The sequence below is a fragment of the Anolis sagrei genome, chromosome 4 (genome assembly GCF_037176765.1).
Source record: "Anolis sagrei isolate rAnoSag1 chromosome 4, rAnoSag1.mat, whole genome shotgun sequence".
Classification (NCBI taxonomy): Eukaryota; Metazoa; Chordata; class Lepidosauria; order Squamata; family Dactyloidae; genus Anolis; species Anolis sagrei.
Window position 1 is genome coordinate 30,428,086 of NC_090024.1, and position 24,184 is coordinate 30,452,269.

Consider the following 24,184-nt stretch of genomic DNA (forward strand, 5'->3'; position numbering starts at 1 on the left):
AATTTACTTTTAATGTCTCATTCCCATCCTTTTATTGGGATACATTTTTCACTGATTTATTCAATTTTTTTAGTCTTGTGGCTTTCATCTGTGAAATTAACTACTTGCAGCCCTTGCAATGTTGAGTGAAGGGATAAAGATCAGGGGAAAAGGGTCTGAGGGCTTAATTGTCAGGCAGAATTACAGTTTGGTGGGAGTTGTGCTTGGAGAGGCTGAGAAAAGGGAGAAGGCTGGCGTTCAGGGAGAGTGAGATATTGATACAATTAGCAAAACAGATTGAAAGTTAGTAAACCAGCATTTATGCTTGTTTTAGGCTTGTGAAATTCAGGTAAACTGTGATCCGTTTCAGTGTCCTAGATTTCAGTGAGCGTCCCGATCCATTTTTTGGGAATCTCCCAAATTCGGGAAAACAGAAATCCGTTTTTGATCTGGGAAGCCAAAAGATTCATTTTCTATTGGGGGGGGGGGGGACTTCCCAGGCTTCCCTTTCCATCATTTTAGACATTGTTTGTCTTTATATCCTTCATTAAGACCTAGATTAAAAGAATCAGAGTTAAGATACCACTCTTTCTGTAATACTTTCCCTTATGTCTGTAGAGGAGACCAGGTTTAATGCTTCATTAAATCTGTTTCTACTCTAGAGGCGAGAGATGACCTGGAGCTATCCTCCCTGGGCTTCCTTTTTCTTGGCACGCTTCAATCCCCTTTCTGCTTTGGGTTTATTGCTTCCTTGGAGTGGTTTCTACTTTCTACTCTAGACGAGAGGTAAATAGGTGGTGGTAGTTTTCAGAGAATGAGGGTTTTCTTTCTGTTTGCTTGGATTAATAAAAAAAAGATTAAACTGTGATGCCGAATAAGAGAAGAAGAGCTGAGATCGGCTGCCACGTGGTCCCATTATGGACAGGAATCCTTGACAGCTGGGCCCAGAAATCCTTGACAGCAGACACCCAAACAAACTGAAGAAGCTGGATTGGCCGATGGAAACGGATAAAAACGGATCCGTGCAAAAACTTAGCTTGTTGTTATAAAGAAGAGGTTTATTACATACACTGTTACCTTAACTACTTAGCCACACATGAACAAGAACCCCAAAGAACAGATACAATTGTATGTATGTGGAGTCCTCATAGGGCCCCCATTTGGTTATTCCAAAAAAGAGGGAGTAACAGAGATTGTCTCCAGGATTAAATACTGAGTGTGTAAACGGAGGGCTTTCACACTATGCAATATCTATGACCACTTTAAATGTCATGGCTGCATCCTAAAGAATTCAAGTTCTGCAGAGGTCTCACTATGAGCATTATAGATGCCCTTCCTTGAACTGCAAATTCCAGAATTCCATAGGATGAAACCATGGAAGTTACAGTAAATCATAGTGGTATAGAGTGAAAAGGGCCTCAATGATGACATTACAGTCAACCCTCTACATTCAGTTACAAAAAAAGACTTCTGAGAAAGTAGAAAAGAATGAATAAAAAATCACTAGAGAAGAATATGTAGGTCCTCCAGCATAGCTCTATGGTCACCTTTAATCTGATAGCTGTAGTTTAGAAGATAAAATTAAGGTTCAAGATAATCTGATTCAAGATACTTAGGTGCTTTGAGTCTCCTTTGTAGAGAGAAAATGCAGGGTGTAAATAAACATCATCATCAATATCGATTGGAGAGTTGGGTGAAAACTAACATAATGAATTTCAACACTGATAAATACTAGGTACTACATTTGGTTAGGAAAACCCAGACCCAGAAAGAAAAGATAGGTGCCATGCAGCTTCACAGCAGTATATATGAGAGACCTTGGCAGATGACAAGCTTACCATGAGTGAAAAGAGCAATATGGCTGTTAAAAAATGTCAACACTATTATAAGATGCATCAAAAGAACAATAGCTTTCAGTCCAAGGGAAGTAGGTAACAAAACCACACTATTCGGTTTTAGTTACATCGCTTGGAATACGTCTCCAATTTCATGCATCACAGATCAAGAGAAATATTGACAAGAAGGAATGTGTCCAGAAAAGGGGGGGGGGGGCAAAACGTTAAAATACCTGTAAACCAAGTCTTGTCAGGAATTGTTAATGGAGTTGTTTTTATTTAGCATGAAGAAGCAAAGGCTGAAATAATAATAATAATAATAATAATAATAATAATACTTTATTTGTACCCTGCTATCATCTCCCCAAGGGACTCGGTGCGGCTTACATGAGGCCAAGCCCACAATACCAATCTCCAACCTTCCTTTCTTGGGCAAGTTGCTGGAGCGGGTGGTCGCCTCTCAGCTCCAGGGTTTCCTGGATGACATCAACTATCTAGATCAGTCGCAGTCTGGCTTCAGGCCTGGTCATGGTACTGAGACGGCTTTGGTCGCCAGGTGGCATGATAGCTGTAACAGATTGGCCTACCTTGCAGGGTTGGTGTAAAAGGCAGTAAACAGGCCTGGCTTGCAAAAGCTGAGGAAAAATGGGGTGGAGAGATCAGACAGCCTCATAGCCAGAATTGCAGTCTGATTGGCTGATGAAATTGGAGGGAAATGCTTATCAACTGGAGATGGGCAGTGCCAGAGGGAAAGAGGAGAAAAGGCAGCCATAATTTGGTTCATTTGGGAATATGGAATAAGAAGGGTTGGTTAGGAGTTTTGAAGGGGAAGGAAGGAAGAGTTTTGGGAACTGTTGTTAAAATATACCTCTTTGAGGAAAATAGTTAGGCCTCTATAGTGATTAGAGTGCTGGTGTGGAAGGAAGATTCAAAAGGTTCAAACAACCTGTTTGTATTCCTGTGTGTGAAACATTGCTTTTAAGAAACTCCAAGTTAAAAGACCATTCTCCGTAAAGTTAAGCCTGATATTTTATTGAAACCACTACACTTATTTACTGTTCAAGAAACAAAATAAACAACATATTCTTGTTTTATTTTACCTGAAGAGTTTGTGTGGCTTTTAAAAAACATTCTATTGAAGGAGGTGGGCTATGAATAGATAAAGGTGGCAGCAAAAGAAATCTAAATAAATATTTGGTGGCAGCAAGGAAATAATTAATATACAGTGGTAGCTTCCCACTGTCTGGCCTTGTGTGTGAGAGGGTGTGTGTGCTCCTGTCCCTCACGGCCTCGCCTTGGGCCAGAACTTGTTGTTTGTCCCTCCATCTTTGTTGTTGCAACAGCCATTTAGACACCTGAAAACATATCATGTAGTAAATGTAGTGAGTTTGTTTTCTGCTGCTCTAGCTCCGAAGCCATAGATTCCAATTACCATAAAAAAGATATAAACAAATACTCATTAATAACGTCCCAATGATAAAAATCATTCGATAATGGAGTAGCTTGCCATTAGGAAACAAATGGATATTTCTCAGGGATACTTTATCAGTGGATTCCTGCATGACAGGAGGCTGGACCAGATGGCCACTATGATGGCTTCTAACATTGTAACACCATTAGTTTATAATAACTTTTGTGGGCTGGCCCAAAAATTCTAGAAGTTGTCCAAAAAAGTAAATTTCCCTGATCACGAACCTCCTACTCTGTTAGTGCTGTAGATGTGAAAAAATACCTTTCTCCATAAATATAACTCACAACATTTTCACGGATGCTATGCATCCCAGTTTTGTCCTTATTACTCACCTGTCCAGCTCTTTGAAGGTTCCCAAAATGAACATCTGGAATGAACAGAACAGGTTGAGACTCCAGATCTGCCATTGTTTTGAAGAAGGTGATATCACTCTTTTTTTGGAGGGCAGCAGTTGTCAGTTTTCCTTCAGCTGCTCAAAGGAGAACAAGGATATAGTTAATTCCTGGGACAACAGTGTAAGTGTGGATGAGCACAAATAAAGATGAAGGGGGAGGGAAGATTCTCCTCACCATTACTACATGGGGGCTGAGATAACGGGGTTTTTGATCGCTTTCTGTTTTGCTTCCTTTCTTCATCTCGGATTTTCCTCTCTGCTCCCTGTCATGAAAAGCACAGATATAAAGATACTGAGATTTCCATTTAACAGGAAGGAATGGTTGATAGCTGTTACACCTCAATGAATTGGCATAGTTCAATTTTCTCTCGCTAAATACAGGATTATGCAAATTTTTGGCTATCCCCACTGCACCCCTATTAAGAGAGAACCTCATCTTTCTTTATGGTGTGGTTCAAATTTGGTATAATTCTTAATATGGTCAATCAGAACACAATGTGAACCATTGGACCTAGAAAGAAATTGTGTGCCTGCACTATAACCATACCCACACAGGTTACTTTGGCATACGAGGCAGAAAATCTCACAAATACCTCTTTGCATCCACTGAGACGGTCTTGTCTCTCACCCCCACCAGTCACGCCTGGGACCAAGAGCAGAGCCTCACCAGAAGATATTTACCGCCTAGGTAGTTTATAGAGGGAGATACGTTCTGACAAGTAAGCTGGGCTAGAATTGTTTAGGGCTTTATAGGCTAAAGCCAGCACTTTAAATTGTGCTCGGTAGCAGACCAGCAGCCAGTGGAGCTGGCAAAACAGGGGAGTTGTGTGTTCCCTGTACGCCACTCCATTGAGAAACCTAGCTGCCACTCATTGGACAACTTGAAGCTTCCGAACAGTCTTCAATAGCAACCCCACATAGAGTGTGTTGCAGTAATCTATTTGGGATGTAACAAGATCATGGACTACCATGGCCAAGTCTGGCTTCTCAAAGTATGAGCACAAACTTGTGCACAAGATTTAATTGTGCAAAAGCTCCCCTGGCCACTGCCAAGACCTGGGGTTCTAGGCTCAGTGATGAATCCAGGAGAACCCTAAACTACAACTACTAGGATTCCATAGGATGAAACCATGGCACCTGAAGTGGAATCAAAGTACTATAATTATTCAAAGGAAAGGGCTCCAGGCAGAGGTAATGTATACAGGAAGAACCTTTGCAGTCCTAATTTGATCTCATGTGACCTTCATCTGAGTCTCAACAGCCCTGTGCAAATGATCAGGGGGATCCTCTGCAAAATTAACCTGGCCCTTCCTTAGCAATCAGATATGGAGAAAAATGGGAAGACAGAGATAGAAGCGGCATGGAGGTGCCATTAGCATACCTTCCAACTCTCCTGATTTTGCAGGGACAGTCCTAATTTATACTCTGATATCCCACCTTTTTAGCTGCTTTTAGAATGTCCCAGTTCTGCACTCCTCTTCCACTTCCCTATTTATCCTCAGCTTATTTCAACTACTGCAAGCTGAGTTCAAAGTGCAAAAGGCATTTGCATTCAATCAACACATCTGAGCTAGGGGAGAGACACAATTTTGCCCTTTCCAATGCACTAAATGCGATCGATATCTCATATTTCCAATAGTTTTATCTCTGCCTACTTCCAAAATGAATGCCTCAAAGAGAATGTTGTTCTCAGTATGAAAAAGAATGCATTTCTCTGCATTAAAACAAAATATCATCCTTGTATATTATTAGCAGTGATTTTCTCCCACCCTCCACCCAGTGCTATACTCCTGTTCCTATGTTACTTCTGAAATGCATCTTTGCCAGACTGGCATTACCAGAAGTGTGTAACATACTGTACATTTATTTTTTTTAAAAAAATCTCTTCAGCGTGTTTTAAACATGTTTAAATGTGTTTCAACTACATGCTTTTTAAATAGAAGTGTCTGAAATTTATTTTATTTTTTGTGTATTCAGTCTCGTTGGAGACTATTGTAGTATTAGATAGAAAGACAGTCAGACAGTCAGACATAGTTACTTGTTACTTCTGAATTCTCAATGAGAATGCCTCCTTTTACTTCTTTGTTCTCTCTGTTTTTGCCACATCTTTCCTCTCTGCCTCCCCACCTCCTTCTTCTATGGGGCAATCTGTCTTGCTTGCTGAAGGTTCCAGGTTCAATCCCAGCCATTTCCAGGTAGAACTGGAGACCTCTTCCCAAAAAGAACAATTGCCCATTATTGTCAACAATGCTGGACTAAATAGGCCACTGAATGGATTCAAAGCAAAGTTTCCACTCAGCTGCTGGGTGATGGACTGGTCATTCTGATCTGATCACCACAGATATTCCTTCCTCAACACACATACATGACGTTAAACTCATGGCCATTATTTTCCAACTCCTGTCAGATACACACAGACACACACCCCACAATCCATGACTGGCTATTTATCAGTTTCCAAAGCCTGGATTAGTCAATTGAAGGAGGAACCTTTTGTTCACCACCATGGACTATAATGATGTTAAAGAATTTATGCACCCAGCATCACGAAATGATGATTTCCTAATCTGACACCACATTTACTAAACATCTATGTAATTCCAGCTCGCATCCCCCAGCCGTGCACTTTGTGTTGCTATTTAACTTGATGCCAAGTCGGTGAATAAACTATGCTTTCTGTAACATTTCAGTCCCTCTTAGAGTAGAAAGTTGGACATAGGTCAGTGGAAAAACCATGTGAAGAACTTTTGAATTTAAGATGCTAATGTGTGAGGTCACAGTGCAAATCTACACAGACAAAGGTTATTTCCTGCTGTATGTCAAATAGCTGGACCTTTGAATCTTAGTATTTGTTAAGCTTGTGTAATTGTTTTAATTTTATTTGTCGTATCAGGAGAGAAACCAAGGGTACAGTTGTGATGTATTTGAGAAAACATGAAGTTTAAAAACTTGGCCTTTGACCAGTAGCTGGCCACTTGGAGTGCCTCTGGAGGTCCTCCATTGTGAATGTGGCAGGGCTTAGACTGCATTGTAATAGGTGGTCTGTGGTTTGTTCTTCTCCACATTCACATGTTGTGGACTCCACTTTGTGGCACCATTTCTTAAGATTGGCTCTGCATCTTGTGGTGACAGACCGCAGTCTGTTTACCACCTTCCAAGTTGCCCAGTCTTCTGTGTGCCCAGGGGGGAGTCTCTCATTCAGTATCAGCCATAGATTGAAGTTCCAGGTTTTAGCCTGCCACTTTTAGACTCTCGCTTGCTGAGGTATTCTTGCGAGTATCTCTGTAGATCTTAGAAAACTATTTCTTGATTTAATGCATGGGTGTGCTGGCTGATATCCGAACAGGGGATGGGCTGGGCATGTCACTGCCTTGGTCCTTTCATTATTGGCTGCTACTTCCCAGCAGATGTCAGGTAGAGCAATACCAGCTAAACAGTATAATTTCTCCATTGGTGAAGGGCACAGTTATCCTGTGAAATGTGGCATGTCTCATTAAGAGTCACATCCACTGTTTTAGCGTGGTGAGATGTGTTCCACGCTGGGCATGCGTACTCAGCAGCAGAGCAGCAAAGTGCAAGGACTGATGTTTTCACTGTATCTGTTTCATTTTAATCATTCTAGCTATTAGCAAAGCAACATTAGTTTCTGGAGACTTTCATCACTACACATGTTGGTCACAGTAGTTTTTGAGTTAGTTAACTGGTTGGTTAGTTCTTTCCTCTGTCCCTCCCTCTCTCAGTTGATTGGTTGACATTGTTATGCGCTACAACCATATATGAAAGTTATTATCTGTAACTAGAAGGGAAGAAAAAGGCATCTGATATTATAAGTCAATCTTACTGGCCAGTTTTGGTGCCTTTGAAGACTGCCTTGAGTGAATATGTACAGATGGATGTGAACACATTCTGATGTGATTGGTGTGCCTGCACTAAATGCTACTGGATAGTGATGTGAATATGGCCAGGAATTTGAATCCCAATCTCCCAGAATGCTGGCCCAACACTCACATCACTACCACACACAACTCCCACAGAAGTCAGTATGATTACTGGTACATATATTTACATACTGGCATTTTTCTTAAAGCTAGGTTTAGGCACATTATCGGCTTAATTCCTCAAAGATGTCTTCCTTTGTTTACAGGTCGAAAGGATGGAAGATACAGCTGCTTTTACTGGGGGGAAATACAGCTGAAATGTTGCATTCTTTTAAAAAAGAGAATGTGATATTAAATTATATAAAACTGCATAATTTATCTGAAAGGCCAGGATAAGCAGGCACAGTAATTCTAGCCTACTCTCTGTTATAGGTTCATTTTGCACTGATTCCGTGTTGTGTCTGATGTTCCCTTGACAACCTACTTAATGCTATTTAAGGAACTTTAAACAATCCTATCATTTAATGATAATTAGGAATAACTGTTCACCAGAAGGTGAAAGGGTGTTTTGATTAAGACTGAAGGGAAGCAAAGCTCAGTACAAAGCTGATAAGCAATTGTTTAATGCTGCAGAGTCAAGAGCATCTGCATCTGTTTTGCAAATCATCAAACACTTGTGATTGTCCTTGTAAAAACAGATTCCACACTTAGAGCTTTGAAACGTCACTGTTGTCATCCTCCTCCTCATCATCTTTATGATCATCATCATCATCTTTGTGATTATTATCATCATTTTATTACAGGTCCCAAAATCTCCCAGCATTGGGCATATTTTTTGGATCACATTTTGGGAGGTGTGATCCAAAAAAAAGGTTAGAGAGGCCTTACATTCTACAAAAATCCCTGATTCACTTTTGTTCATCGAAGCATATAATTCTGACCTATTATATTGAATTTTTTTGAAGTGTATACAACATAGCATTTGGAATTCCATATTTATTTCAGCTGTTCATGTAACCCAAATGTCAGCAGGTAATGTTTGGGGTTTTTTAGAATCAGCAACCTGCCTGAGGAACTCTTTGTCTTTCCTTTCATTCAAAAATGGATATAAAGCTTTCCTTCCTGGATATTGTGGTTTCAATTTTATCCAGTTGCTGCTACTGTGATTTTTATTCCTGATTATTTTTCTGTTGAAAGACATTTTGAACATGTATGTATATGTTTTCAGGTTGTGCCCTCAAGTCATTTCCAGCTTATGGCAACTGTAAGGTAACTTTATCATGTGGTTTTCAAGGGCTGAGAGCATGTTAATTACCCAAAGTCACACAAGTGGGTTTCCATGGCCAAATGGAGAATTGAACCCTGATTTCCAGAGTTGTAGTCTCAGGGCCCTTCCATACAGCCCTATATCCCAGAGTATCAAGGTAGAAAAACCCACAATATCTGCTTTGAGCTGGGTTATCTGAGTCCACACTCAGATAATGAGAGATTTTCTGCCTTGATATTCTGGGATATAGGGCTGTATGGAAGGGCCCTAAGGCTCAAAATATTACACCATGGTAGCTCTTATGTGGGTATATAGATAACAGAAATAGATCATGCCACCCCTCTGTTCTGCCTTGGTTAGGCCACATCTGGAATCCTGTGTCCAATTCTGGGCATCACAATTGAAGGGAGAAGCTGGAATGTGTCATGGAGGAGGGCAACTTAAATGATCAAGGGTCTGGAGAGCAAGCCCTATGAGGAGCAGCTTAAAGAGCTGGGCATGTTTAGCCTTCAGAAGAGAAGGCTAAAAGGAGGCATGATGACCATGTATGTGAGAGGAAGTCATAGAGAGGAGGGAGCAAGCTTGTTTTCTGCTGCCCTGGAGACTAGGACGCAGAACAATGGCTTCAAAGTACAAGAAAGGAGATTCCATCTGAACATGAGGAAGAACTTCCTCACTGTGAGAGCTGTTCAGCAGTGGAACTCTCTGCCCTGGAGTGTGGTGGAGGCTCATTCTTTGGAGGCTTTGAAACAGAGGCTGGATAGCCATCTGTCGGGGGTGTTTTGAATGCAATTTTCCTGCTTCTTGGCAGGGGGTTGGACTGGATGGCCCATGAGGTCTCTTCCAACTCTATAATTCTACGATTCTATATATGATTGATAAGATATATATATACACACACACACACACACACACAACAAGCAAATAGGCAAATACATCTTGAGACGAGACCTGTTGGGAGGATAAGTTTGGAGCAAGAAGAGGGAACCCTATATAGCACCTCAAGAATCCTCCCATTCTTCCGATAAGTCATAGCCCAGCCATCTTAAATATTTACTAAAGCAGGCATTATTTTCACACTGTACCACTAGATGGCATAAGTAACCTGGTGGAATAATCCCACACATTTAATTGGTACTGGCATAGCCTATTTACTTCTGATGGAATCCAAGTGCCATGGTAAAATCATATGGAATTGGGAGATTTCCAATGTGTGTGTGTTGGGGGGGGGGGGGGGGGATTCTTAGCCAGAGAGCTCTAGTGCTTCACCAAACTACAAACTCCAAGGATGCAGATACAATGGTTAAAGTGGAATGACAGTGGAAAACTTCCAAAAAAAAGAGGAAATGTATGGCCAAGAAAAAAAAGGAGGAACAGATTTGCATAATATCTGCACAGGCTAATATGGCGATATATTGTTTTTATTAACCTCTGTCAAGCCAAATTCGATTTGTGGTGACCCTAAGACTGCCAGATCACTTTACCATCAATATCCCTTGCAGAATTAGAGCTGCGGCTTCCTTGATTGACAATATCAGTGTAGTCATCTTAGCATCTAGGAAGAGTTCAGGCTTTATTTGCTCTAACAGCCATTTATTTGTCTTCTCAGCAGTTCACGATACCCATAAAATTATTCCCTGGCACCACATTTCAAATGAGTTGATTTTCTTCCTATCAGCTTTCTTCATTATCCATTATCACAGCCATACACAGAAATTGGAATTATGATAGCAGGGAACATCTTAGCTTTCGTATTCAGTGATAAATCTTCATATTTCTGGAATTTGCCTAGTTCCTCCATAGCTGCCCTTCCAAATTCTGGTCATTTTTTGTTTACTTGACTGCAGCCTCCATTCCAATTAACGACCGAACCAACGTATGTCAAATCTGGAACTATTTCAGTGTCTTTAACATTATGTAAATCATCTGTAGTCTTTGGTTTTATTTTTTGAGCATTTGCATGTGTATTGATTTTGAAATAATGAGATACAATACATTTCACCATTGTGGGAGAGCAGATGACCAGATATGGTTGGCAGGTGGAATAAGAGCCATTGCTCCATCCTCTTTAAGGCTGTGATGGTTCTACCTAACCCCTCGATGGATTGTCACCTTGTCATGGTGAGGGGGCTTGCGTGTTCCAATGAACCTGCGCTGGTTCAGCTGGACTGGCCACATTGTCCGAATGCCCGATCACCGTCTCCCAAAAAAGTTAATCTACTCCAAACTCAAGAACGGGAAATGTAATGTTGGTAGACAAGAAAATAGATTTAACAAAGGGCTTAATGCCAACCTTAAAAACTGTAGCATAGACACCGAGAACTGGGAAGCCCTGGCCCTTGAGAGCTCTAACTGGAGGTCAGCTGTGACCAGCAGTGCTGCAGAATTTGAAGAGGCACAAATGGAGGGTGAAAGGGAGGAATGTTCCAAGAGTAAGGCGCGTCAAGCCAACCCTGACCGGGACCGCCTTCCATCTGGAAATGAATGTCCTCACTGCGGTAGAACATGCGGCTCAAGAATAGGTCTCCGCAACCACCTACGGACCCACCTATTTCATCTGGCAACCCAATCACCAGATGACCTACTTGCCTGTCCAGTCTTCTGCCCAAGTCCTCAGTAAGACGGGATCATCATTTTTGTGGTTATAAATCATTAAACTGAGCGAAAAGGCATTCAAACAAAGAACAATCCTCTGTAAAATCGGTCACATGGTCATCCTACAACCTGCAGCCAACTGACTAAAGCAGGTGCCTCATACATGTTGATCCATCCTTTCTTTTCACAGCCCCATCCAAGCAAGAGTATAAGCAACTCTTAGTAACCTGCAATCTGGAAGTTACTTGCAATCTGCAGGGTCCATGAACTGCAACATAGGGCCCTTCCACACAGCCATATAACCCAGAATATCAAGTGATAAAATCCCACAGTATCTGCTTTGAACTGGGTTATCTGAGTCCACACTGCCATATATACCAGTTCAAAGCAGATAATGTGGGATTTTATTCAGCTGTGTGGAAGGGGCCCTGGGTACCAGACAGCCAAGGGGTCTGTTCAACCACAATCTGGAAAGACAGGGAGCTGTAGTCCAAAAGCACCACTTTCCCAAGCTTTGAATGGGACTTAACACAGAACCAGTTCAACATATTTTAGAATAATACTCCATATCAGTGGGACCATTGAGCCATCGGTTCTCAAAGTCTGAATCAAAGTACAGCACAAACTAAACTTTCATGTACTTCCATTAAGTGTTTGCCCTCAGGGACCGCCATACTGTTTTTATTGCTTACTGTTATTGCTTAATGTTTTGATTTGCTTTTGATTTATGTGTATTTGTTATATTGTTGTTTTATTGATGTTTAATGATTTATGTTACAATTGTTTTTAATTGCCCTATACTTGTCTCGTGATGTTTTGTATTGATGTTGTTCACCGCTTTGAGTCGCCTGAGGGCTGAGAAAAGTGGTATATAAATAAATAAAGTTAATAAATAAATAAATAAATAAATAAATATTGAGGCCTTGGCCTTGTAAGCCGCATCGATTCCTTCGGGAGATGTTAGTGGGGTACAAATAAAGTTAATAATAATAATAATAACAACAACAATAAACAGGACTGCCAATAATCAATGGATAGCAAAGTCTTGGCAATAACTGGTATTTAAGGGAAACATTATTTAAGACAATATTAATAAAAGGTGAGCAGTGCAGCCCAATATCTGGAATCTATGGCATAGATTTTGGGGAAATATGGCATAAGTTCTGAAAAGAAACAAAACAGTGAGAATAAGCCATGGAATGGATTTGTGGAAGAAAGGATGCTGATCCAAAGTCAGGCTTAGTCAGAGCTGGGATAGTGTTTGATGTTGTTGTTTTAGTGTAATTCCTATAGTGTATACTCCTATAGTGTAACTTCAATAACGGCCTGTCATCGAACATTGAAAAAACCAAGGTGCTGTTCCAGCAGACACCAGCCAACCCCTCTCCAATGCCAGTGATACAGCTTAATGGTGTAATATTAGAAAATGTGGATCATTTCCGTTACCTTGGCAGCCACCTCTCCACCAAAGTCAACATCGAAACCGAAATACAACACCGCCTGAGCTCTGCGAGCGCAGCATTTTTCCGAATGAAGCAGAGAGTGTTTGAGAACCGGGACATCCGTAGGGATACCAAGGTGCTTGTTTATAGAGCTATTGTCCTCCCAGCCCTGCTCTATGCCTGTGAGACATGGACTGTCTACAGACGCCACATGCCACTCCTGGAACGATTCCATCAGTGCTGACTCCAGAAAATCCTGCAAATCCCTTGGAAAGACAGGCGGACAAACGTCAGCGTGCTGGAAGAAGCAGCATTGAAGCGATGGTCCTCCGCCATCAACTCCGCTGGACCGGCCACGTTGTCCGGATTCCCAACCACCGTCTCCCAAAGCAGTTGCTCTACTCTGAACTCAAGAACGGAAAATGGAAAGTTGGTGGACAGGAAAAGAGATTTAAAGATGGACTCAAAGCCAACCTTAAAAACTCTGGCATAGACACTGAGAACTGGGAAGCCCTGGCCCTTGACCGCTCCAGCTGGAGGTCAGCTGTGACCAGCAGTGCTGCAGAATTTGAGGAGGCATGAATGGAGGGCGAAAGGGAGAAGCGTGCCAAGAGGAAGGCGCATCAAGCCAACCCCGACCGAGACCGTCTTCCACTTGGAAACCAAGAATAGGGCTCCACAGCCACATACGGACCCACAAGAACACTGGAAGACAATCATCCTCAGAAAATGAGGGATCGCCTAAGTAAAGTAACCTCCTATAGCATCCAAGGCAGCATAGGATTTGGGAACTGGTAGGCAAAAGAGTTAATTTTCCAGTTCTGAGTATGGGATACTGTACGTTCCATTTCTAAAAATCTCACAGAGCGATTCAGGCTCCAGGTTTGATATGAGTAACCTTTCAACTACATTTGTGTTTTTTCCCCCTCCACATTTAGATGGTTTTGATTAGATCTGTCAAGACTCATTTCCTGCTGCCCAACCATGAAATGTGAAGTATCAATTAAACGGATAGATAGTCAAAGTGATGAATATGTATAATTCAAAGGCTTAGCTCCCTGTCGCCAGTAGGTCACCCTTGATGACGACTGGGCTCCTTTAGATCTTTTTCTATTCTTTCCCATGCTATTTTTCAAAAACTGACAAATGTGTGTGTATGTGGGGTGGGGAGGGAATGAAGAGGGCAGTATTCATGCCTTTGATATTTACTGGGCTTTTAGCATCTACATCTCTGCAATTAAAAAATTACCATTAAAATACAGCAAGATAATTAAGTTGCTAATAATTGTTGGCATTTCCCCTTATCTCTCTCTCATCTGTTGGATTGCCCCTAAGTAACAAAGACGTCCAAGATGTGAAGAAAGAGATAAGAGAAGTAGTTCTGAGACAGACGGCTTCATCATTCTTCCTTATAGCTCACATTAGATATTGCCTCGGCTAAGTTCATGGTTGCTAAGCAACCAGGACGTGTCTATTTCCTCTCTTCATTGTCTTGGATGGGATGAGATGCAGCGATGGCACTGAATTGCACCTAAACTTCTTGGAAGAGGAAGAACTTAAATGGCAGGGGGTTGGGCTGGATGGCCTGTGAGGTCTCTTCCAACTCTATGATTCTATGAAAGCTTGGAAGGAGTACAGCTGCAGGCTTTGTTGTGTGCCTTCAAGTCGTATCTGACTGATGATGACTCTAAAGCAGGCATGGGCAAACTTCGGCCCTCCAAGTGTTTTGGACTTCGACTCCCACAATTCCTAACTGGCTTTTGAAGGATTTCATGGCCAGAATCACTGGGTTGCTGGGAGTTTTCCAGGATGTATGGCCATGTTCCAGAAGCATTCTCGACTAATATTTCGCCCACATCTATGGCAGGCATCGTGAGGTTGAGAGGTCTGCTGGAAACAAGGCAAGTGAGGCTTATATATCTGTTGTAAATATGGTGAGCTTATGGTGTTTCCAAAGTCCTTTTGGTTGCAAGAAATTTTGGGGGTAGTATTGGTGTCTCTGCAGCATGGAAGGAAAGTCAGGGAGCACAGTAGATGTGCTTTCCTGGTCCTTAATTTTTCCAATCTCCATGACTCTTGGAACAGTTTTTCCCGGTAGAGATGTTTAATGTGTTGTCAAAGGCTTTCGTGGGTTGTTTTACTCCGTGACTTTTCTTCTAAGCTGCAGAGACACCAATACCATCCCACAATTTCTTACAGCTAAAAGGAATTTCAAAACATCACAGGTTTACTGTACTTATGACATATATATAAACCTCACTTGCTGAGTTTCAACCTCTCAGGATGCCTGCCATAGACATGGGCAAAAGATCAGGAGATATTGCTTCTGGAACATGGCCATACAGCCTGGAAAACTCACAGCAACCCAGTGATTCCGGCCATGAAAGTCTTTGACAACAGATTGAACATCTCTACCAGGAGATTGAGGTTCTGGGTTTGAGCCTGCCACTCTTGCTTGCTTAGGTGTTCCAGCAAGTGCCTCTGTAGATCTTAGAAAACTATTTCTTGATTTAAGTCGTTGATGTGCTGGCTGATACCCAAACAGGGGGTGAGCTGGAGATGTCACTGCCTTGGTCCTTTCACTATTGGTTGCTACTTCCCAGCAGATGTCAGGTGGTGCAATACCGGCTAAACAGTGTAATTTCTCCAGTGGTGTAGGGCGCAGGCACCCCGTGATAATGCGGCATGTCTCATTAAGTGCCACATCTACTGTTTTAGTTTGGTGATATGTGTTCCACACTGGGCATGCGTACTCAGCAGCAGAGTAGCAAAGCGCAAGGGCAGATGTCTTCACTGTGTCTGGTTGTGAGCCTCAGGTTGTACCTGTCATTCTCAGGATGCTTGCCATAGATGTGGGCGAATGGTCAAGGTTTCTGGAACAAGGCCATACAGCCCAGAAAACTCACAGCAACCCAGCCTGCTGTTAGGGATTGTGTGAACTGAAGTCCAAAACACCTGGAGAGAGCCTGCCCTAAGGGGACCTTATCACAGGATTTCTTGACAACCTTTTTTCAGAGGGAGTCTGCCATTACCTTCCTTTTGGGCTGGAAAGAGTGACTTGCCCAAGACCACCAAGTGGGTTTTCAGGGCTGAGTGGAGATTCAACTACGGTTTTCCATATGTCCTAGTCCAACTCTCAAATCCACTACACCACACTAACTCTTCAATTCTGGAAGCTGTAGTATGAAAAAGTAATTTGGGAAATGTGGAGGTGCTTAATATCTCATCAAACTGCAAAGACCTACAGGATTGTATAGGATGGAGGCATGAAAGGTAGGTGAGCAGCAACAAAATGGAACAATGCCCAAGTTATTCTAGGAATATAACATGGTGACAACATCAGTTGGTGCTGCCAGTCATGTTGGCAAAAGGGGAGGGGGGGAGAAAACCAAAGAGAAAAACAAAAAATGGAAACAAAAATAAATAAATATGACCTAAACAAATTACTAGTGAATACATTAAATACATTAAATAGCTACACTAATTGTTACCTGAAAAGAATTTAGAAAGAAATACTCTTTTGAACTGTAAGTCCCATAATCCTTCAACCAATATGGCTAGTCCAACAGAGTAATCTTTCTAAGCTCTGGGTTGCTGTGAGTTTTCTGGGCTGTATGGCCATGTTCCAGAAGCATTCTCTACTGATGTTTTGCCCGCATCTATGGCAGGCATCTTCAGAGGTTGTGAGGTCTGTTGGAAACTAGGCAAGTGAGGTTTAAATATCTGTGGAATGTCCAGGGTGGGAGAAAGAACTCTTTGCAGGGGAATTGCCAGACAAGAATAAATCAGGGCCAGCTAACATCTCCCGACAAAGGATCCCCCCAGGCAGAAACCAGTCAGCCTTTGAAACTGCAAGGCAATTCAGTGTTAATCAAAGTGGCCAACTGCAACATTCACACTTGCCTCAAGCAGACAGAGTTCTTTCTTCCACTCTGGACTTTCCACAGTTACATAAACCTCACTTGCCTAGTTTCCAACAGACCTCACAACCTCTGAGGACGCCTGCCATAGATGTGGGTGAAGCATCAGGAGAGAATGTTTCTGGAACATGGCCATACAGCCAAGAAAACTCACAGCAACCCAGTGATTTTGGCCATGAAACCTTCAACAACACATTTTCTAAGCTCTGTTTTTTGGCCACATGTTCTGTGTTTGGCAATTAGTATTTTTAGGTGGTGCACACACATACACACACTTACCTTGTCACAGAAAACCTTGATCTGGCAGAAAGCTCGATGGATGGGCTTATTGCTGCGATTATTGTAGCTGTACGTATCAATCTGAATCATCAAAGGAAGACCCTTGACTCCTTTTTGTGAAGAAAAGTCTGTGCTCAAGCAGTTCACTGTGATGAAAATCTGATTGGAAAGGAAAAGAGTAAAAAAAATGAGCTAGAAAGGTACATTCCTTCCCAACTGAAAATTGGACTCAAAGAAAAGCATGGAGCCGCTCATTAATCTTGAAGGTTCCATTTGCAACAGCCCTAGAGAAATCAGCTTCCATGAAATGGAAATTAGTTTACCTTAATTAATCATTGCTTAATTCAGGGTTTTAGCAAAAGAAATCAAACAAGGGCAGAATGGCTCCAACAACTCAACTAATGCAACTACTTTACATGGGAAACATTAGAATCAATAAAAGAAATTTACTCGAAGCCTGTAGGTAGGTTTATGAGAAAGGCCCAGTCATTTGATTCACTGAAATCAATAAGTGCAATTCGGCTCCTACTCATCTTGAAAGAGTTGCTTGGTCTTTATTGTTTCCTAAGGGAAGAGCTTGGGAAAGTTATCTTTTGGACCACTTGTGTGGCTGGCTAGGAGTGGAAGCTATGGCCACGATTCATTATCAGTGCAGGGAAAGGGTGATGACGCCAGTACTTAAAATCAAGCCTGACTCCAGATTGCCCCAATGTTGCAGGAGACCCCAGGGTTTCCAAGGCATGGCAGCCACTTTAAACCCCAAATCCCCACAACCCTTTGATGAAATGATAAATCACCAGCAGTGGTAAGATCTACTAACTGAAAGGTTACCAGTTTGAAGCCCCGGACCTCCATGAGCACCCGACTGTCAGCCTAGCTCACTGTTTAGCTAAGCTTAGAGCTGTAAGTAGAGAAATTAGGTACCACTAAAAAGCAGAGGAGGTATTTTAAGGCACCATAAAAAGAAAAAGACCAGAAAATGCCTGGCGACCAAAAGAAAGGAGCAAGTGCTGATGGCTCTTCATCATAGAGGATGGAGCGCAAGCACCCCCCTGTGACTGAATTCGAGCACAACCTCAAAGGCTCCATTAAGCTGGATGTTGACACAACATACATCCTTTCTGTTCTGTCTGTCTTTCTCCTGTCTATCCAAAATGGCACTGAATGTTTGCTGTGTATGTGTACTGTGATCCACCCTGAGTGAGATAGGATGGAATATAAAGTGGTGTTGTTGTTGTTGTCAGCCCAGGAGTTTTGGCTAGTGCAAACTAGAAATAATTCTAGTCCAACATTCAAATCACTACAGTCAAACTTCTACAATCACAGGGTTCGAGGCACAAGACCCCTGTGAAAAACCAAATAAAGTATCGTGATCACTATTCCGCCCCCCCTCCTGAAATAACTCCTCTCTGGAAGTTGAACATAGAATCTCATTGGATGACCTAGAGCTGTGTTTCTCAAACTGTGCTCCTCCAGGTGTTTTGGACTTCAGCTCCTAGAAATCCCAGCCAGTTTGCCAGGTGTTGGGAATTGTGGTAGCCCAAATACCTGGAGGAGCAAAACTTGAGAAACTCTGACCTAGAGATTCCTAGAGAGGTGTTCTTTCTAGAAATCTCTAGGTCTTCCAGCATGACTGGAAGAAGTTGACCAAAGAGTCACACTAGAGAACCTAGAGATTACTGGGGAGAACATTCTAACCAAATCCATAATTAATACAATCCACAAAAGTCAAAACTGCAGTTGTGGAGGGACAGCTGTATACTGTACTTGCTTTCTGCCTATGTCTTGAAAGTCTTGATAATGCCCATAAAATGTTATAAGAGTCATAAAGGGAGTTTTCCTACCCAAGAACATTTTGATGGAAACCCTCCCCAACTCATTCAGAAAAGCCGCACGGAGGTAAAGCTAATGCGCCTTGCACAGGGAACTTGGCAGCATTCATTTGATTACTAGGACTGATATTACTATCTACTGGAGAAGTTGGCTTAGCTTGTTTGCTTGACCGAGTTAAGAGCACAGCAGCATTTCTGTGCTTGATGGTATCATGGTACTCCATGCCTACAAACAACAAAGTTGAACTTTAACTCATTAAAGAGGAGAAGGGGAAGAGAAACTGTTTTACTCAGATGTACAAGCATGTAGCAACACAGTACCGCTCTGTCTAAATATAAGCTTTTTCAGGCCATTCTCAGAATATATGCATGGGAGAAGGCTGCATCTCCTGGAATCTTCCATATGACATGCCCACAGGTTGCAGGATTATGGGAGCTGTAGTACAAAACCTACCTTTTCCAAAATCTGGGGTGGGGGGGGCACATGAATAGACAGACCTCAATGGGCCATTAAATACTCCCCAGCTTTATTTATTTATTATAATGTGCTCGCTTCGGCAGCACATATACTAATTTATTTATTTATTTATCAATTTTTTTATCAGCAACGTTCAAAAGCCAGCCTAAATAAATAAGCTTTACAAGCTCTACGAAAGGACAGTAAATCTCTGAGAGCTCGTGTCCCCGCTGGCAAGGCATTCCACAGGTAAGGAGCCACCACTGTAAATGCTCTACACCTAGTAGACATCAGGTGAAAGGTCCTAAAATTGGGAACTTCAAGTAAATTCTGGTCGTCTGAACAACTACCTCTTAGGGCCCTTCCACACAGCCCTATATCCCAGAATATCAAGGCAGATGTGGACTGAGAATATCAAGGCAGATGTGGACTGAGATATCCTAGTTCAAAGCAGATATTGTGGGATTTTCTGCCTTTATATTCTAGGATATAGGGCTGTGTGGAAGGGCCCTTAGAAGGCTAACAAATGTTTGTGGCTTAGGCAGTACTACAACTTTCTCTTTTGGCTTTGCAACTCTCTTCATTATAACCATATTGGCTTCTTTTCTCAATCTTTCTCGAAGGAGTTACATTTCTTCCATTTGGAAAACTTCTGCCCTTCGCAACTATGAATTCAACACATGGAGAATCCTGCCCCCTGAATTATATGAGGGAGGAGGTGCTTTAAGAAGCTTCAAATGGCTTCCTTGAGCTTTGAAAAGGTGGCAAACTAATGGGTTAAAGAAATACACTCAGTTGCAGCAATGATCTCGATGGAAATGCAGAGAAGCAAAATGAAGATAATATGGTGAATATAACAGACTATCATTTTAGAAGATTGAATATCCCCCTCCTGCAATGGTAATACAGTATGTCAGGGCTCTTTAACCATCAATAATAGTATACTCATGGTATGCACACATAAAGGCAAAAAGCTGTCGTACCAGTATTAATCCTGTGTTATTTTGCACTGTAGCTGGAGAGAATTCAATTAGAGTTACGGCAGATCAATGATTTGGGATACATTTTCATGCCCCGGTGCACCACCCTATTACGTTACTTTAGTCACAGTGGGGGGATTTAAATAGGGAAGGCAATTTACAAGCAGCCAACACAGAGCCAGAGACAATTCCTGAGCACCTTCTTAGTTTTCATTTAGCCTCATGCTTTAGATGATGTTAATGCTCCATTACATTTGTTCTGGATGCCCCAGAGAGCATCATTTATTATCACACAGATATTTGGATTTCAGCTCCATGCTTTAGATGTGTGTATGTACTTTCAAGTTGGCTGTTGACGTATAGCAACTGTATGAATTGTTCATATAATTTTCATAGGCAAGGAATACTCAGAGGTGTTTTTGCCAGTTCTTTCCTCTGAAATATAGCACCTGATATTCATTGGCTGTGTCCCATCCAAGTACTAACCAAGTCTGACCCCACTTAACTTTGAAAACCAGACAGGATCTGACACATGCAGGGGCATTGTTATACCATAACTGATACTCTAGGAGAGAGACTTCTGGGAAGAGCCAGAAATCACAAAAAGTAAACTTCTCTGGTATCATGATATCAATAAATCAGCCATTCCTGCTCCAAGTCCTATTAGTCCCAGTCATAATGGCTAGTGATCATGAGTTATAGCAGCATTTCGCAACCTGGGAGTCGAAGCCTCTGGGGAAGGGAGTCATGAGGGGGTGTCAGACGGGCCGCCAAAGACCATTAGAAAATACAGTATTTTCTGTTGGTCATGGGGGTTTTGTGTGGGAAGTTTAACCCAATTCTATCATTGATGGGGTTCAGAATGCTCTTTGATGGCAGGTGAGCTATAAATCCCAGCAACTACAACTCCCAAAAGTCAAAGTCTATTTTCCCCAAACTCCACCAGTGTTCACATTTGGGCATAATGAGTATTCGTGCCAAGTTTGGTCTAGATCCATCATTGTTTGAGTCCACAGTGCTCTCTGGATGTAGGTGAACTACAACTCCAAAACTCAAGGGCAATGCCTACCAACCCCTTCCAGTATTTTCTGTTGGGAGTTCTGTGTGCCAAGTTTGGTTCAATTCCATCATTGGTGGAGTTCAGAATGCTCTTTTTAGGTTGTAACTACAACACCCAAATGACAAAATCAGTCCATTCCCCTCCTCCCAACCCCACCAGTATTCAAATGTGGGTGTATTGGGTATTTGTGCCAAATTTGGTCCAGTGAATGAAAATACATCCTGCATATTGGATATTTACACTACGATTCATAACAGTATCAAAATGACAGTTATGAAGTAGCAACAAAAAATAATTTTATGGTTTGGGGTCACCATAACATGAGGAGCTATATTAAGGGGTCATGTCATTAGGAAGGTTGAGAACTACCGGGTTATAGGAACAGCAGGACAAAAGGTTGTTCTTAATGTTAACACCTGAAAGACATGAATTAAGTTAAATTTGCAAAATGTAAAGCTAAGCTAAATCCACCTGATTAACGCAACTGAAAAGTGTTCCCAATAAACCCATTGGTGGTCAAAGAAAGAAAGGATGAAAGAAAGAAAGAAAGAAAGAAAGAAAGAAAGAAAGAAAGAAGCAAGCAGCCCACTAAATGACTTTGCCCAGGAATCCTCCAACCTTTAGGGAAACCATACAAACTTTCTTTCTTTCTGGGCTGTTGTAGGTTTTTTCAGGCTATATTCTTTCTTTCTTTGGGGAAGATACTGCTAATGATATCTTACGGTATCTCATTTGCTGAGCAAAGGCAACCAAAAGATCTATATGGATGATTCTTTCAAAAATCAATACCCAAGCAGCATTTCCTCAGGGCTTGGGCATTACTTAGAGAGATTAAAGCAGACAGCAAGTTCATAGGTATTTGAAAAAGAAAAGAAACAGAGACGACTTGTACTGATGGAAGCAGAGATAGGGCAGACTTTTGCTTGGGGCACCGGGGATCCATCAGCACGGGAGGGAAATCTTAATTTACTTATCTCTTCTATTTATTTATTTATTTATTTATTTATTTATTTAGAACTTTTCTATCCCATTCTTCTCTACCTCCGTGGAGGGACTCAGAAAGGCTAACAACAGCAAAAATTCAATGCTACACAATAAATAATATTTTAAAACAACATACATAATAAATAAGTTATAAAATACATACATAAAATACATACAAAATACATACAAGTTAAAAACATCATCCAACTCAGTCCAAACATTGTGGTCCAATAGCGCTTAGTCTTTACTGGTTCAATCCTTCGAACTGCAAATGCCTGATTCCAAAGCCAGGGTTTCAGTTGCTTCCTGAAGTTCAGGAGGGAGGGGGCAGACCTAACCTCATTCGGGAGAGAGTTCCATAGCCTGGGGGCCACTACAGAGAAGGCCCTGTCTCTCGTCCCCACTAAGCGCAACTGCGAAGGTGGCGGGACCGAGGGCAGGGCCTCTCTGGAAGATCTTAAAATCCTTGATGGTTTATAGGGGAGGATACTTCCAGACAGGTAAACTGGACCGGAACCATATAGGATTTTATAGGTTAAGACCAGCACTTTGAATTGTGCTCAGAAGCTGATTAGCAGCCAGTGGAGCTGGTGTAACAGGAGAGTTGTGCACTCCCTGTATCCTGCTCCCATGAGCAACCTGGCTGCCGAGCGTTGGACTAGTTGGAGATTCTGGGCAGTCTTCAGAGGCAACCCCATGTAGAGTGTGTTGCAGTAATCTATTCGGGATATAACCAGAGCGTGGACCACCATAGCCAAGTCAGACTTCCCAAGGTACGGGTGCAGCTGGCGCACAAGTTTTAACTGTTTAGTTATTTTACAGATTTTACACAAGCACTCCTTTGGTTTTGGTTTGTTTTTTTTAATGACTACCTGGATTATATGACAATGGTCCCTTTGCTAGATTTATGTAGAATTACTTTCATACCTTTTGTAGGTTGTGCATTAGCATTTACAAGAAATGTTTTCTGTATTTAGGCTTTTTAAGGAAGTGGCTGCTGGTTATGTTAATAATTAACATGTGATATAATAAATCTGGAATGTTTCATTATATCTTACTCTGGTTTCTGTATTTTAATAATTTATGAATAACTATAAAACAATTCTGATAATTCAAAGTTTGCAGCTATGTTTTAATTACTGATGTTGCCTATTTTGCTTTGAATTTCAAGTTGCTCAGATAACAGGAATTAGCAGGCTTCCATCTACACAGATGGGAAGATGAGGAATCTTCACATTTCTCCTTAGAGTTTGGAAAGTTACTTTTAAAAAATAATTAGTTACAATTATTTCTCTGAGATATTGCTGATATAATTACAGTTTTCAAAATTTAACTACTAGCACATTCTCAAAAGTAACTAGTACAGTATGACTCCTATATTCATGAAGGATGCGTTCCTGAACTTATCATGGAAACAGAAAACCATGTATAATAGCAAATTCTATTGAAATGAGTAATTCTGGAAAGAATAACTTCTGCCAGATGTTATCACAGAGTCTCACTAATGTATAAAATTTTCTAGGTAATCCAGTTTAAGCATCCGGTTTAACGGGCTGTGGTAGTGAAGCAGATTAAACTGCTAGCTGCAAGAAATCTGCTGACCAAAGCCGCAAGTCCCGCTGTTATCCCTAGCTTCTGCCAACCTAGCAATTCAAAAGCATGCGAGTAGGTCAATAGATACTGCCTCGGCAGGAAGGTAAAAGGGCACCCCATGCAGACAGACTGGCAAACACAATCAGAAATGTCTATGGACAACAGGCTCCTCAGCATGGAAAAATGGAACAACAGCACCTCCCCATGGCTGGAGTTGA

The 24,184-nt window shown here is 41.6% G+C and overlaps 1 protein-coding gene across 1 annotated transcript in view; it reads right to left on the bottom strand.

Annotated features, from left to right (window-relative positions):
• The window catches only part of GRHL2 (grainyhead like transcription factor 2), a 95,433-nt gene that overhangs the window by 20,885 nt on the left and 50,364 nt on the right, over window positions 1-24,184 (bottom strand). Inside the window, exons 9-11 of the mRNA XM_060775681.2 lie at window positions 17,061-17,219; window positions 3,855-3,942; window positions 3,618-3,754 (exon numbers count right to left, since the gene is read on the bottom strand). Coding sequence (XP_060631664.1) covers window positions 3,618-3,754; window positions 3,855-3,942; window positions 17,061-17,219 — 384 coding nt within the window. The remainder of the gene's footprint in view (window positions 1-3,617; window positions 3,755-3,854; window positions 3,943-17,060; window positions 17,220-24,184) is intronic.